Source organism: Pelodiscus sinensis, chromosome 11, assembly GCF_052426305.1.
Source record: "Pelodiscus sinensis isolate ZL-2025 chromosome 11, ASM5242630v1, whole genome shotgun sequence".
NCBI classification, from domain to species: Eukaryota; Metazoa; Chordata; order Testudines; family Trionychidae; genus Pelodiscus; species Pelodiscus sinensis.
The window spans coordinates 29,913,598-29,930,423 of NC_143062.1; the positions used below are offsets into that span (position 1 = coordinate 29,913,598).

Sequence of the window (16,826 nt, forward strand, 5' to 3'; positions counted from 1 at the left end):
GTTCACAAGTATTTACAATGTGGGAGAGACTTTGGTTTTGGGGAGGGGGAAATACATATGCCCTTGCAGCACCCTCTGGTGGCTGCATGAGGGAGCCATGGATGCAGATAATTTATAAAGAATGCAAATTGGAGTAGTGCAGTATGGGAATCATGGCACCTAGAACAGAGGACAGTAAAACCCATGGACTCGATTGAACCTTATTATTCTCAGTATAGTCATTATTCTAGAGTGAGAAGACACTTCAGCAAAAGCCCTTAAAAGCCATACAAAACCCAAGCCTTGGCCTAGTAACAAATCTCTAGTGGACTTCAGTGGACTATGGGCTTAGAACAGTGGTTCTCAAACTTTGGCTCACTCCGCTCAAGGCAGAACTTACCGTGGACCACCAGCCAACCACCCATGATGACAAAATGTCTGAAGGAGGGGCGGGGATGTGGGGTCTGGCTTGGAAGTTGGGTGTAGAAGCAGGGTGGCAGTGGGGAGTCTGGGAGGGAAGGTGCAGGAGAGGGCTGAGAGTGTGGGGCCTTAGTGGGAGGAGGGCGAATGAGTGGAATGAGGTGCGGGGTCTGGGCATGAGGGGAATAGGGAGAGCTCCATGTCTCCTGTTGCTCCCGGGCACTGCCCACCACTGCTCTTATTGGCCATGATTCTGGCCAATGGGAGCAGTGAGAAAAGCTTCCAGGTGAGCATTTTCCTGTGCTGCCATTCCCCCAGCCAGGGAGAGAAGAAGCAGCAATGCACAGAATCACTCTCTTTCCCCTTGAGCCAGATCCAGACTGTGAGGCTTGGGCCCCCTCCCCTCCCCTTCAGTGGGAACTGGCGCTCCAACCTTGTGGGGAGGGGGGCATGGGTCTGGAGCACCAGCCTAGGCTCCCCGCTGCAGGGGTGGGGGCAGTTCTGAGCCTGTGACCCACCTGCAAGACAGTTGCGGACCACTTGGTCCATGGACTAATGTACCTGGCATTGGTGTGCTTACTTTTGAGCACATAAGGTCAGATCATCATGGAGGGTGACAGAAATATGACCATTTACATCAGTTGAGAGTCAATAAAATCCAGAGGCTGCAATTCACCATTTTATCAACAGCGTGAAAAGAAAAAAAATCCATTCACTGGATGTAGAAAATGCAAATTATTTGTTTTAAATTTGACCATCCCTTCAGCAGCTTGATAAGCAGCTGTTTTTCAAGAGCATGTTACTAACTAACACGAAAATCCTAGCAATACCTAATATATGATAAGGCTGTTTTTTGTTAGCGGACATATCCAGTGCAACAAGTCATAAGTACAGTGACTTGGGGCTGGAGAATTTCAAATAAGAGGATAAATTTTGTCACACACACTTTTAAAAACAAAATACAATTATTTGGCATACAATTACAGGCAGTCCCCGGCTTACGTACAAGATAGGGACTGTAGGTTTGTTCTTAAGTTGAATTTGTATGTAAGTCGGAACTGGTACATATTGTAGCTCTAGCCAAACATTTCGCCAGAGCTCAGTTTTATTCTCCCACACCTCACTTCCCTCAGTCCTTTATTCTCAAGCTGAGGTGTCTGCTGAGAAAAGCCGCTCCACGTCTCCCTGGTCTGCTGGGGGGGGGGGGCACTAGCTTCGCGTCTCCCTGGTCTGCTGGGGGGAAGCAGCTAGTGCGGGGTTGCCTCACCCCGTTTGTAAGTAGGGATCCGATATAAGTCAGATTCATTTAACCCGGGGACTGCCTATATGTGTAGGGTAGGGGAAAATGTGTAACAAGGAAAATATTGCTACATTTGTTGACTATCAAGTGCTGGAGGAATGAAAATGTTATTTTCTAACCTGGCCAAAGTCATCAATGTTAATTATTTGTATCTTGCATTATTTGTAGTATAATAGGATTGTTAGGGATATTTTTACCTAATCTACAAATACAGTTCAACAAATACATGAAAGAACTGAGCAAATGGTGCAAATACTTTTTTGTGAATAACTGTTTGGATTTTTTTTGCTGAGTTTATGTACTTTTTCTGTTCCCTTTTCAAGTGGAGTGGATGCTCCACTGCTGCTATATCAAATAGCTCCTCACCAGGGCCATTCTAAGTTATTCCTCCTCAGTGCCTCCTGGGGCTCTAAATCAAGATAGCATGTTGACATTAGGGGAGCCTGCCTCAGAGTAATTTGGAGGTTTCCCTGTAGTATGGATGTTCTATTTCAAAATAAGCTATTCCGGAAGATATCTTCTGGAATAGCTGTTTCCAAAATAAACTTGCAGTGTAGACGTACCCTTGTTTAATCTGGCCACTTAAGTACAATATACAAACCTGACACTTGGTTCTTAGATATTCTTGGTAGATTATAACTAATATTTTGCTCTCATCTTGGAGTGCTTTACTAGCAGTTCATTTTTCTTGCTCAATAGAGTTCACACAGTCCACTGTGTTCTAGGCAGAGCATGCCCTTTCCGTTGAAGTCAACAGGAGTCGGATACATCTTTGTTATGAGAATGTTTTGAGAAACTAAGAATATTAGAATCTTTTTAGTGGCTGTTCTTTCCTCCTTTCTAAAAGCCAGTATCTGGGACAGGATTTATCTGACTGGCCTCAGGTTTACCCTCATAATAGCACTATGAATACTGTCCACTGGAGGATCTCAAAGCACTTTACACACATAAAGATGAAGCCTTACAACCGCCTTGGGAGGAAAGTCAGTATTATTGTTCCTATTTTACTGATGAGAAACTGAAGTCCAGAGAAGTAACACCCAAAATCACATTCATTTTTTGGTTCCTTGTTCTGTTCTTTAACAATGAGATTATCTTTTCCTTCCTCCCATTTATCTTCTTGTATTTGGTGATTCTAAGGCATTTGTAGTGGGATTATCCTTTGAAAAGTGATTGTAATCATGGAATTATGTGTTTTATGTGTTATCTCTCAACAGCACCCAGTACTTCTCAGTTTAGAAGTAAATGTGAATCTTTCTGACTGGCCATTGCTGTAAACTGCACATCAGTTCTGAAAATCCAGCTGGTACATTTTGGCTAAGATTTTCAAAAGCAGAAGCCTAGATTTACGTTGTTCGTTCCATATGTTGTTTCTAACTCAGTGGCCTGATTGTCTAACTCAGTGGCCTGATTAAGCAATAGCTCCCAGTTATAGCTCTCTCAGGGTATGTCTACACTACAGCGCTAATTCGAACTAACTTAGTTCGAATTAGTTAATTCGAACTAATCTAATTCGAACTAACGCATCTAGAACTAAAAACTAGTTCGAATTAGCGTTTTGCTAATTCGAACTAGCGCGTCCACATTAAGTGGACCCTGAAGCGGGGTTAAGGATGGCCGGAAGCAGTGCTGGCAGGGCATCAGAGGAGGACTTAGAGTGTGGAGATGCTGTCTCAGGCTAGCCGAGGGCTGTGCTTAAAGGATCCCGACCCCCACCCCGGACAGACAGTTCTCAGGGGTGCCCCACTTGCAAAGCAGTCCTGGCTTGGAGTGCCCTGAGTGCCCACACTGGGCACATCACAGCACTCAGCCATCAGCTCGTGGAATGAGGAGTACAGCTAGTTCGGATTAGGAAGTCTAATCCGAACTAGCTACTCCGTGCCGCGTGTAGCCGCGCGGCACGGGTTCGAACTGCCGGCATTTAAAAATGGCGCTGGCCGGCTTTATGCAAATGAAGCCCGGGAAATTCAAATCCTGGGCTTCATTTGCAAGTGCGGTATGCCTACATTACCCTTCTAGTTCGAATTAGGAGGGTAGTGTAGACATACCCTATGAAAGTTAGTTCGAACTAACGTCCGTTAGTTCGAACTAACTTTGTAGTGTAGACATACCCTCAGAGAGCTGTTGAGGACTCAGCAATTTTGTAAAAGAGTCCACTTTAGGCTCTTATTTTTGAAAATCCAGACCCATGCCTATTGCAACATAACAATTTACTAAAGATCCTCCAATCAAAACGTTGTTGATGATGACGACGTGTGAGGCAGTGTGGAATCCAGTGTGCTCTTCTCTAGTTTCAGCAATTCAATCACAGAAAGTTAAAAAAACTAGGTTTTGTCAGTGATATAGACAGATGTGACTCAAAGGGCCACAGGGCCATAGGTTGAGTAAGAAAGTGACTTTTCATATAGCCATGTTGCTGACTCTCTGACTCTAATGTTGTTGGGTATATTGTCTCCTCTGCATGCATATGCATGATCAGCATCAGCTGTATTAGCACTTACAAGAGCACTGACTGTGCCCTGCACTCTTGTTCTGTAAAGAAGAAACATTGAACGTGACACTTCAGGGGCATTCTGTTTGCAGACTGTTTAGCTTGACTGATGGAAGCTGAAGAACAGAAAGTTTGAGCTTTCAGACTGTTTCAAGCCCTAGGCCATTGAAGTGGAAGCAAGAGAGATCAGACAACGTATACGCAAAACAGGTCTTTGGAAAGGGTTCGGTTTATCCCAAAGAGATTAAACATTGTATGGTAGGGTTACCTGGAGAGCTTGTCAGTAAACCCCAAGGCACATGGATTTTTCTTAATCTCACTTAAAGGCTTTATATTACAACCAGAAACAGAGGCACAAGAAAACAAAACATTGCAATGGCTTAGAATTATTATTGCAAATACAGTAAAACTTAGACGAAAGGAATATAAACGTACTCAGCAAGTGTAAATCAGCAGAGCTCCATTGACTCCATGCCACCTGAGGTGCTACACTGCTTTTATCCTTTGCTCATTAGTTTGTTTTATTAGAAAATAAATGTATCATTGTATATAAAGAAAAATCTTCAGGTAGTCTCAGCATTACACATCCCTGGTAAAGACTGGACTCCCGTCTCAAGGTTTTGAAACCACCTTGGAGAAAGATTGTATTTCTTAAGCAAGGAAGGCATTTGGGCTTTCTGGTCACAAATAAAAACCAGCTGAGACTCTGAACCTGTTAGGAATTTAAAGGTGGAGGACTAAAAGCTTAATCAATCAGAAAAGAAGCTTTTAAATCTTTAACAGGCCAATAAAAAAATCCACAATCAGCATGACCTTTTATTAACTGCTACTGATAAGAAGGGAAGATAATAAGGAGGATGCTGGAAACAAGACTGGGACTAAACCAATTTCCACTGGGTTGGTTCACAGAAAACACTTGACCCGAGGAAACAATGTGGATAATAAAAGTATTTTCCTCTTTGCAAAGTTATGCGTAGGGGCAGGAAACTGTACTAGTTTCCATTTATAGAATACCTGCCTTGTCATTTTATAGGAGAAAAAGGGTGAGGATCTCTCCTTGCTAGAGAGGGTGTTTGGCCTGCCAACGTGAGTATCTGTAGTCCATAGAGATCCTTGAACATCTATGGAGATCCTGTACCTCTGCACAGCTGCTCCACTGATCTCTCCTCCTGCTGGTAGCATGAGTCCTTCCAGAGCCATGCAATCGTTAACCCGCATGGCTGCAATTTAATAACCAAGGAGAGCATTCCTCAGCAACTAACATTGCTCAACACAGTACTAATTCCTAACTGGATCTCTCATGGCTGTTCCCTTCTTGTTCCAAATACTCCTGGAGTCTCAATCTATGGGGTTTTCATAGAGTCTCAAAGACTGGGGGGAAAATCAGCACAGAGAAATGGGTCTCTCCAAGTACACAGCTCCACCCCAGCTGCTTTTAAACTATTTTGGTTCCTCCTTGCTTGTAGAAATGGACAGAAAGAATCTAACCACAAGTGCCAATTGACCACTCACATACGCAGGTGTAGTACCAAAGAAGTCTATGGAGTTTTGCCTACTTCCATCAGTTGTGACGGTGTCCCTGTGTGTCTAGTATGGGGGAGGGGAGAGGAGCTGGTTACAATGTTAGATTATTGTTGCTATTATTCTCTGAAGAAACATGTCCATTCACAGCATCAAGGAACCCTCCTGCTCCCCTTGAACATGCAAAACTCTTGCTGACTTGTGTTTTAATGTAACCTCTTTGTTGTTAAAATTGTAAAAATCTCTAATAAGAATTGAGCCTAATCAATTACGTAACAGTGCAAGCTACCTAGTCAAACAAGGAGAGAGAGAGAGAGTTGCACGGTTGAGAACAAATCATTAACCCAAACCCTTGAAGTCTGTGCCTTTGCAGAGAGCACCATTTCTGATTAGGCTTTTAAATATATTTTTGCCTGTAACATCTTAAAATGCAAAACCAAAAAGGAACATATGTGGATGGTTTGATCTTCTGTACTTTGTGTTGATCAATTTTGTGGGTGAAGCTGCATACACGTACACTAAGAATTTTTTAAATAGGGGAGATACTCATAAAATGCCTTGTGAAAAGTCTCCTCATCATTGCCAGAAAGCACCAAAATCCTGTATGCAAACTTCCCCCACACTGCCTCACCAATGAATCTCAAGCTTTTCTCTGGGGAGAAGCAATGAGGTGAAAAACAGATGAGTCTCCCTGGCTTTGCCTGTTATCTGTCAGCTCCGTGACAATAAAGCAACTATTAAAACTTATTTAATTGCCTTGTACTTTGGACCCCAGTCCATGTGGAGCCGTTAAGGCAGAAGCCCTGTTGCTTTGGATGGTGAGTATCTGGTGGGAGGAGAAGTTTGGTCCACAGAGCCCATGTTACCTTTTCTTCCTGAGCGGTGAGGTTGGGGATTCTCACAGGTGCATGAGGAACTCCTTTCTTTTGCCCTCTGTTTTCAGGCAAGGGATGTAGTGGAAGTCCCCCACAAATTTCCTTCAGGCTAGTCATGTTTGCTGGAGAAATAGGGGATGAAGATAAGGCTGGTTCAAAGGGAATGAGAAAGGGAGAGGGAGGCCTGTGAACACCTGGGATGTTGAACAGCTTACTCTCTGGCTTTTGCAAACATGCCTCTCAAGTTCTGAGGACAGACAACCATGGGTGACACACCTACTCACACTGTGCAATCCCATTGGTTCTTTCCACCTCCCTCTAGTAATGAATCATTTACTGTCCTGCTGTTTATTCTCTGGAATTTTTGTTAGGGGTTTGGTGTTTTTTTCAGCTGCTTGGCTAATGCTTTGGGATACCTTTGGCCCAATTCTACATTCTTTGCACATGTACACCCCAAAGTCACATCACCTTCAAAGCAAAGTAAGGCAGATGGACTTCAAAAATAAATTTGCCCAAGTAGCGATTCCATAATTTGTACCTTTACCCTTCTTTAATCACCTAAGTGAATATTGGGAGCCTTCTCTTTGACATCTATGGATAGTACCGTGCATTACTCCTGACCAGGTAGTTCCCTTTCTGTTAATAACTGTTACCATTATAAAGATGTCATCCCAAATAGATTCTTGTCAGTTCACATTCCTGAATTTAAAACAGAATTAAACTGAAAATAGATCAATCTATTCACCATTACTGCTCTTTTTGCTGGACTACATATTAACAATCGGAAGAAAATAAAAGCTCTGTCTTCTACCTGGCTTTTAGACACTGTGATCAACAACAACCCGAGTGCCTAAGGATCTTCCTAGTCAAACATCACAATAACATTTCCATAAGTGCAACAAGAACAAACACTGTTTGTTTGCACTATGCACAACAGCCTCCTATTACTGTCACATGGAGCTTGATCATATGACATGTTGCACATCCTCTGCTCCCACTGAAGCCTGCAAGGTTGAGCCCTAGGATGTGGTTTATAATAGGTGGCTGGAGTATGTTGCATAATTATTACGCAACATTCTAGTGGTTTTAAAAAGAAGAAGCAAAGGAAGAAAAAAGTTCTAATTTTCTCCTTATTTTAAAAGCATCTATTTAATTTTCCTTTTTTTAAAAAAGAAGCTTGCTAAAAGAAAAGGAAAAAGTGACGAGTAAAATCCACAAATATATATATATAACCTTCTCTCTCACACAGACAAATTACTCCCTTCCTTAGGTTTCCCTGCAAATATTTAGATGAGTTGCCTTTTTCATGTTAAAATTCCCATTGGGCCCACTTCTGTCTCATGACTGCAGTTCATCTCCAGAGTAACTCCCAGAAGCCAGGGGAGTGACAGGGACATAAGGTAGGGTTAAGAAAGGCAAGCATCAAGCCCACATTAGTCACTAGAAAAAAGGCAGGGCTGTGTTTGCAGGACTGGGCCCTTAAGCAAGGAATTCTATGCTCCTAACAACTTACACCTGTGCCAAGTTCCCCATGAAGACAAACCAGTCCAGCTCTAAAGCTAGTGCTGGGTACTGCTTGTGTGGCTCTGCTTACAAGATCAGGGCTACTCTGGTGTAGGTTCTTTGGGGGGCAGGGACTGACTCATTTGTGGTACAAGGCAGAGCACAGACACAAATGCCTGTTCTTATCTTAACACATCTTGCCTCGCCATCCAGTGGGTTGGCAGGTTTGATTAACCCATCAGCCATTTGGCTTTGAAATCCCCTCTCCCCTCTGAGCTCACTGCTCCCTCCCGCTTGCTTTGGAGGCTGCTTCCTCCCTGTTGCAGCAAGCACATGTCATTATCCCTGCTGCATGATAGAGGGCGCTGCAGAGGCCAGTGCCGAGCAGCTGGTGGGAGGCGGCCCAGCCCCACGCGCCGGGTATTTAATTTAAAGGCACAGGAGCAAAGTTGGGACGCGCCGGAGTTGAAAGTGACAAGCCTGCACCCACCTCTCCCCCACGCCCAGCCTGGCTCCCGGAGGAGGCAGATGTGGCTGGCAAACAAATAACACGTGCCGCTGAAGCAAGGAGCAACAACCGCAAGGCCAGCCGGGGGGTGGAAGCGACCCCCGCCGCCGCTAAAAAACATATAAAGAACAGGAAGATGCCGTGTGATAATAATCCCCTTTGCATCCAGACAGACCGGAGCACAGAAGTTAGGACGGAGGGATGTGCTAGAAGCTGAAGGGAGACCGGGGGGAAACTTGAAGCTAGTTCAATAGCACGAAGAAGGGGCGAAAATCCCCAACCCCAGTCCAGATAGGGAAAGGGAGCATCTCTCGCCCCCTTTTCTTCTGCAAGGCATAAGAGATCCCCCATCTGAATCCCCAGCTCCCCTAAACCAAACGCTACCCCTCTCCCCACCAGGACCCTAATGTGTCATAATTTCCAGGAACAAATCCAGTTCCAGTAGGCAGAGAAGAACTGTAAAAGGGCGCAATCGACTCTGTGCGCACTGACACGAGTGGTGGTTTCATTATTATCCTTTGACCACCAGTCTCTGAAGCTGGCCCCTTGAGAGTAAGAGCAAGGACGGCTGGGGGGTGGGGGGGGGGGGCGGAAGGGTTGTCCTATCATCTCTAAGAGAGAATAGCAAACTTGGTTCTTCCAATGACACTCTGCCTCAGGGAGCAAAGGGACGAGCGCACTGTCCAGGACAATATTCATAACAAAGCAGGGTTTAATGGTGCATGGCCCCTAATTGCACCCCCATTAGCAGCAGAGGGGGGCGTAGGGAGGAGATCATGGGGGCGGGGGACCCAAGAAGCAAGGACCGCAAATGAAAGTGAAAGATTTAAATAGCAAGTAAATAACGGCATGTGATCAGATCTGACCGGAGAGCTGAGTTTTGCTTTGCTTCCTCAGTGATGGTTTGTCTGGGGGCTGTCTCAGAGATGTGAATTTCACCTACCTTCTGGATGCAAAGGGGTAATTTCTATGCATTCGTGTATCTATTTGGAAGCAATGTAGGGAACACACACAGAAGCCATCTGAGACCTGGAAAGCTATCTGGATTTAAAATAAAACAAGAAGAATGAGACACCAGCCAGGACCCCTGCCCTGAGAGGAAGGTGAAGAAAGGGAGGAAGGAAGAAAGAAAGCAACCATGCACATACCAAACCTGTAGATTTATGAAATTCTTTTTGCTCCACTAAGGACAGATATTTCTCCCCTTACAGACATGCAGCATAAAGGCATCATGCTGATTGTGTTCTTGGAATACATTGTTTCTGGTCATGGTGAAGCAGGTAAGCAAATTAATCAATTAGTATTATCAGTCATGGGACAGTTAAATAAAAAAACAATAAATAAAAGAGTTAGGGGGTGGAAGTAGGGAAAGCAGATTTTTCTTTTTTTTTTCTTTCTTTGTATGGCACTGCTGAAAAGATCTGAACTATGATAAGATTAGTTTTATTTTAAAAATATTTAAAAGACAGAGCCATTCTGTCAAGGAAGTATTATTGTTATTGTACAAGGATAGACCATTCACTCAAGATTCTTCTTACTTTGATCAGGATTTGAGGGGCAAGGCTAAATTAATATGGTTAATGTTAGAAAGTCAGTAGGACTGGGACCAATGTGTAGCAGCTGGACATTTCTCATATTTGATTAAACTGCACTGGTATTTACATAGGATTCTAAAAATATCTTGATTATGATAAAGAATGGCTCCCCTGAGGGCATGGAAGCTGGGCATTGGAGTGGAAGAACAGCTTTTCCTGCCATGGTTTAATACATCTTTAAGGCTGAAAGGATAATAAAAAACAGGATGAACTATGATGATCAGGTCAGAGAAATATGAAAACAGTATTGATAAAACAGGAGATGAGCCCCTGGGTTGATTTATGTGTCGTTTTCATCAGGGAATTGACTTATGATCTCTCTTCAGAGAAGGCTACAGACTGGTTTAAATTACACTTGCAAGTCCAGAGTATTGCGCTGATAAAATCACTTTCCATACAGTGTCTTGAGGAATAATTACATTTTGTGTTTTCCGCTTTTCTCCATTAAAATCAGGTGCAGACAAATTTGCTTCAGCACAGGTTATTCTTTGACTAGAATATATCTTACAACATGATTAGGCATTACATTTCCATAACTGCAAATACATGTTCATGAGGTGAAAAAACTGAAATATTGAATACTGAATACTAAACAGAGAAAATACCTAAACCGAGAAATGTTCTCCCTCAGCTCTCAGAGGATTAGCTTCAATCAGATCAGTCCCCAATATTATAGGGAAAGGTTATAGGGAAGTGTACAATATCTCTCATCATGTATTTAATACCTCCGTCCCCTTAGTCTCTCACCTCAGGCAATCGCTAGTTTCCCTGCCTGAAACTATCCCAGCAGCACACATGTGGGGAGGCGTGCAGAAAGTTTACAGAACTGTCACTTGTCAAGCTATTGGCGCTACTTGGGGAACACCTAGTTAAAAACAAGTTGGGGGGAAATCTATCATAATGCAGCTGAAATGTGCCTTGTGTAAGATTTGCAAAGCTAGGGGGAGATTTTAATGAGACACAGCATGAAGCAGATCACTCAGAAAGTCTAAAAATGTTTTCTTTTTTTTCTGTATTGACTTGCACACACAGTGTAAGGGTGTGGGACCTGTCATGGTTAAAGACAAAACAGGTCTAGTGCTACTCTGAAGGCTGACGATTAAGCAATCAATCTGAAGAGCCGTGACATTTTTAAAAGACTCTAGCCTGTTTATTCAAATATTTGACCAAAATACTGCAAAATAAACTCCCCTCCCAGCCTTGGAGTTGGTCCCTCCTGGTCAGGACTGAAACATCCTGATGGGGGATACATGTATGTAGGATGCTTGCCCTCTCCTACTGCCTAGCCCCTTAACATTATGAAAGGCAACTGGTAGGGTAAAAAAAACAAGTTTGGAACTGAGGGTGTGGGCAGGCTCTTCTATTTGGAAATGTTCCTGTTCTCTCTTGCCTTAATTAGACTCAGGGTCTTATTCCCTTTGCACACGGCCATTACAGCACCCCTGAAAAGTGTCCTGATTTGGGGGTCAGCTTGAAGGGCTGATAGCAGCTCAGGACCTCCATCTACCAGCATTCTGCCCTCCCTCCAGAAAGTGTGTGGGTTTTCACCACTGTACTCCTAGTGGCAGCTCTCCAAAAGGGGGCGTGGGTTGGCTAAAAATGGCCATTTCTAGCACACAGCTTAAAATCAGGCATGTGCTTTTTTGAAACAAAATTGATGAGGGAGAGTTAGCTGCCTGACTTACCTGCCAAGCAGTGCAGATTTTTTCTTACTCTGCTTTAGCTAATGGGCACTAGTGGTAGAGTGACCATATTTGCTAAATACGGGGCACCCCCTGATAAACTTTCTTATATTCAAGCAACCTCAATAGCAGTCAACTAGGACTATGCAGTACAAATGTTCATATTTAGAGTGAGTTGACTGAACCCCTGATAACTGTGTAGTTGGATTCTTTCTGGTGGCTGGCAAGCAGGGATATGGTCAGCAGTAGAACTCACCAGCACTGATGTGGGAAGACAGAAAATATGGGACAATTTGCCCGATATTGAGAAAAGATGAGGACACCTGCAGGAGGGCATAAATACAAGACTGTCCATTTAAAATCAGAATGTCTGATCATCTTAACTAGTGGCCTAACTTAGAGGAGCTTAGTTTCCTTGGGATCTGTGGGTACCCAGCACCACTGAAAACCAGGCCAGAGGTGTTCAGTATAACTGAGACTGTAGGAGAGATTTAGACATGCAGAATGGAATTGGTCAAGCCAGGATTTGGCCAGGACATTGGGTCTAAGACTCTAATATGCTGCCACATGCTATGTGATCTTTAACCTCCAGGTGGTGTGCCAAAGTCCTGAGGTGGAATAGAGACAGTTTAGTCTCTATGGCTCATTCAGTCCTTGGCCTTTCAAAAGGCGGGAGTGAGAGGGACTGTTAGTACCAGTTGGGAGAGAGAGAGGTTTTTGTGATGTGAATATCTAGCCACTGGTAAATGGACTGAGTCCCACCAAACTCATTTCACAGTGGCCATTGACCATCCAACAAATGCTAAAATGTTTTGGTTGCTACCAATGTGAAGCTAAATGACTCTATAGCTCATTAATTAACCCTGGTGACATCAGTCTCCCGCCCAAAGCTAGCTTTAAAAATATGTATTTACAATTTTTCAGCTATTAAGAAGATGGGTAAATAGAGTAAAAAAAATGAAACACATGCACACGTGCGCAAACACACAAAATGTGAAACATACTTATTAACGCAGCAGTAGTGAAACTCCAGCTATCATACAATAGGCCGGGACAATCCCAGATTTTTAAGGCATAAAAAATATGGATCCGAACTTTGCAGTATGAACACATTGGAGACATTTAAAACACTGTGTTGTGGTACTCTAGGTGGTCAAGAAATAAAGGACCAGTTCCAAATCCCACTGAAATGAATGGGCACGCTTTCCATTCCTTACAATGAGCTTTAGATCAGACTCCAAATGAGTGGCCTGGTGCTGTTTCTTCTGTTCAGGCCTCTAGAGAGGGTGAAAAATGCACTTTTTAATATTTAATATGGCTTCAGTTAACATGTGTCAGGCTCTGATGCCTAATGGGGATTTGAAGTTAGCCCTCGCTGCCTGAATGGTTGTCCAACCTGTCCTTTCAGCCATGTGACCCATCTCAAATTGAACTGCTCACTAATCATCAGACAAAAGCTGTCATTTGCCAGCCGCCCAACACCAAACTGCTGCCTCACTGCATGGTATTTAGGCATCAATCAATCAATCAACCAATCAATAAGTGAGCGAGCAAGCAAGCTAGCTGGGTAGCTAAATGGCTTATTTGGCCACACCGTCCATCATGGGTGCCAGAGTTATTCAGCCTTAGTAATAGACAGACCCTGTGCACTGTTCTGATGGGTTAGCATCTTATCAATTATTCAGTGAGCCTCTCCTGGCTTTCAGAGGAAGTTGCTGGCTGCTTGGCGGCTGTTTCCCTCTTCAGCAGTGCCCTGGCTTCTCTGACTCCAACATTTCATGTCACAGGCATGAACCAATTGAGCGATGCATTATCAGGAGGCCAAGGAAGCTCCTGGGATTGATTTCTTTAAATGAAAAGCTCTTAATCGACTGCAGAATGTTTTTCCTCGCCCTCAACCAACCTTTCTCCCCCAGCTCATGTGCAGTTTGTTCTCTCCTTTTTTCCTAATGACATAGCAGTTTAGACAGGAACTGTATATTGATGTTGTTGCATTACTGAACAGATAAAATTCCATGTCATTGCTGATCCGAAGGGCAACTGTGCTCTTCCTCACAATCCATATTCCAGATATGTCTTGTCACAAAAAAACAATTCTACAAGCCAAACACACAGAGAGGTGTTAGAATTATAATTCATCCACAAACTCAATTCTCACACTGATAGAAATGTAGCCGTGTTAGTCTGGGGTAGTTGAAGCAAAATGCAGGACAATGTAGCACTTTAAAGACTAACAAGATGGTTTATAGATGATGAGCTTTCATGGGCCAGACCCACTTCCTCAGATCAGATCAGATCTGAGGAAGTGGGTCTGGCCCACGAAAGCTCATCATCTATAAACCATCTTGTTAGTCTTTAAAGTGCTACATTGTCCTGCATTTTGCTTCAATTCTCACACTGATAGTCTCCTCAGTTGAGATGAGGGATGGCTGGGACATTATCAACCTAATATTCAATGAAGGTGCCAACAGCTCTTTGTCTGTGTAGATTCTTGCGTTAGTACCCTTCTGATCTAATTGCTATTCTATGATCCTTATCTGCTTCTTTTAACTATCCAATCTTTAGGTGCTTATAGGTTACCAATTCTGCCTACTTGTTTTTCCTTTTGATATTTCCATGTCCTCTGCTCCTTGTTTCCCTCCCCCTTCCTTTTTTCCCCTTCCTCCCTCTTCCTTCTCCCCTATCTATTTTGGGTCTGCACATCCTGAACTCAAAACTCCGTTCATCTGAAGAAGTGGGCTGTGCCCACGGAAGCTCATGATACCATCTACATGTTTTGTTAGTCTATAAAGTGCTACCAGATCATTTGTTGTTTTTTAAGTTTATCCATTAAACACAGTTAGAACATTCAGTAGTAGACTGATAGCCCACTAACAGTACTTAAAAGAAACAGCAGCTTCCTGTTCAAAACTTGTTTCTCATCTTTTGCTCTCACTCATTCTTGTCTCCATGATTTCTTCCATCATGTTTTGTATACTTAGAATTCCCTCACTCCCTTTCCCAAAGTAGCAAATGATTTGTGTCTTCCTTCAAATCTTTGCTGTAGTACAGTCTGTGAAGGCTTTCCATGAAGAGAGACATATGTCCGCACAACTTTATAGATTGACCTTCTTCAAGCCATAAGGTGTATTACACATCTCAGTGGTAACTTAAGGCTTAGCTATGTGCTTGTGAGGCTGCTCAGGAAAGATTCCAGCACCACCCAGCTGATTAGCAGAACACCCACATTTAGTTTGTGTTTCTACTGGTGGTGCACATTCACACATGCCAAGACGTCCTTGCTGCCTCATGCAGGGGTCTGAACTCAGATAAACTACAGACAAACTTTCAGGTTAAGTTTCTGAACCTTCTGCTGTTCTGCCATAACCAGAGAATGCATAAATGCAGTTCAAAGTGACAAGCTGATAGCCTGAGAGCAAATATATCAAAACTATGGCAGACCAGTCAGAGCTGTTGTTAGCCTACCAAGAAATCTACTCATAGATGGGATTCCGCTGTATTCATTGGGGAAGAAGAGTGTGTTCAAAACCCCAAAGGGTACGCAAAATTGTCAACTGTGCAAAGTAAAGCAATTAAAATAAAAATTGTGGTGGAAGACAATGTTCCCTCTAATCTTTTCCATTCATGTGCAGAATTGGCACCGAGACATGTGCGAACGTGTACCACCAGTGGAAACAAAACCATCTAGCACTGGGCTCTCTGCTGATCAGCTGGGTGATATTTGAATCTCTCCTGAGCAGGTGCACAAGCACACAACTTACAGGGAACTCTAGTGAACGCCTAAAATTGCAGGATCCTCCATTTCCACAATATTGCAAATTAAGTGAGGTCTTACTTACGGGATGAGTCAGTGCAGACAAGCTGCTGCAGCATGCCTGAGTGATGAGTCCCTGGGGGCAGCGCTGGAGGGGTATATCATGGGACCAATTAAAGTTTGGGGGGAGTGCCCAGGGTGAGTCATGGTTGCTGAGAGAGCAGCCCTGGTCTGACAGCTGGTCTGACTCATAAGCAGTGCTCTGGCCAGTAATCCTTGGACACAGGGACTTGTGAGCTGTATCCAGAGATTGACACACAAGGCCTGAGCCAGAGACCTCCCAGCCAGGTGGCAGTAGGAGAGTTGTTTACCCTGCCAGGAGCTAGCAGCCAGCCTGGCTGAAGCATCTCCAGCCAATGGCAGAAAGTAACCAGAACATTCTCTCATCACAGGGCAAGCAGAGCCAACACAAGGGGTTAGCAACTCAACTACAGCACTTTAACCAGTTTGGGACAAGGACAAAGAGGGCCGGAGCTTGACAGAACCACCAGAGTTATCTAGATGCAAACCCTGGGAGATACCATAGCCAACCAAGATTGTAGTCCCAATCTTCTTAAAATCCATTCTAGGATGCAACCTTCTCATGCTTTGCACATCTGGATAGTCACTGTCATTCAACTAAATAAACTAAAATTAGGTTACATCATTTGCCCAAAATCTCCAGATTTCTGGACCCCCAACCTTAACAAGTATGACATCTAAAAATGAAAATTGATAGTAAAATGAAATGAGCCACATCTCTCTGTTTTGCAAAGAGAGGCAAGTGAATGTCAGGGCATAAAGGACAAATTACAAGGGGAGGTACTGTGTAGAAACCCTTTATACAGAAATATTTAAAATCAATACAAGTCTTCCCCTTAAGCCTCGCTGGATTTGAGGTAATTTCCCTTAGTCTATTAGGGTACGTCTACACAGCAGCATTATCATAGTGCGTGTCTACACTACAAGCCTTTATTTCTAAATAATTTTGAGCTGGATGACTTCTTACTCTGACTCATGGTAACACTGATTTCACGAGGAGTAAGGGAAGTTGAAGGAAGAGTGCTCTTCCTTCAACTTCCTGCTGTGTAGACAGCGCCAAAAGCCGAATTAAGCTATTTTGACTTAAGCTACACAATTGACGTAGCTGAAGATGCGT

The 16,826-nt window shown here is 43.5% G+C and overlaps 2 protein-coding genes across 3 annotated transcripts in view; one reads left to right on the forward strand and one right to left on the reverse strand.

The window, feature by feature from the left end:
• UROC1 (urocanate hydratase 1) overlaps positions 1 to 6,825 on the reverse strand; it is a 75,868-nt gene extending 69,043 nt beyond the window's left edge. The window contains exon 1 of the mRNA XM_006131264.5: positions 6,578 to 6,825. Within this exon, the coding sequence (XP_006131326.2) occupies positions 6,578 to 6,703 (126 nt within the window). The 5' untranslated portion in view covers positions 6,704 to 6,825. The remainder of the gene's footprint in view (positions 1 to 6,577) is intronic.
• A 1,632-nt stretch (positions 6,826 to 8,457) lies between these two features.
• Positions 8,458 to 16,826, forward strand: part of LOC102461575 (netrin-4-like) — a 69,668-nt gene continuing 61,299 nt past the window's right edge. The window contains exons 1-2 of one of the 2 annotated variants that reach the window (XM_075938773.2): positions 8,458 to 9,149; positions 9,809 to 9,877. In XM_075938773.2, coding sequence (XP_075794888.2) covers positions 9,811 to 9,877 — 67 coding nt within the window. In that variant the 5' untranslated portion in view covers positions 8,458 to 9,149; positions 9,809 to 9,810. Of the gene's footprint in view, positions 9,150 to 9,206; positions 9,701 to 9,808; positions 9,878 to 16,826 lie in introns of those variants that run through there. The other variant, XM_089781225.1, reaches the window with a different exon arrangement.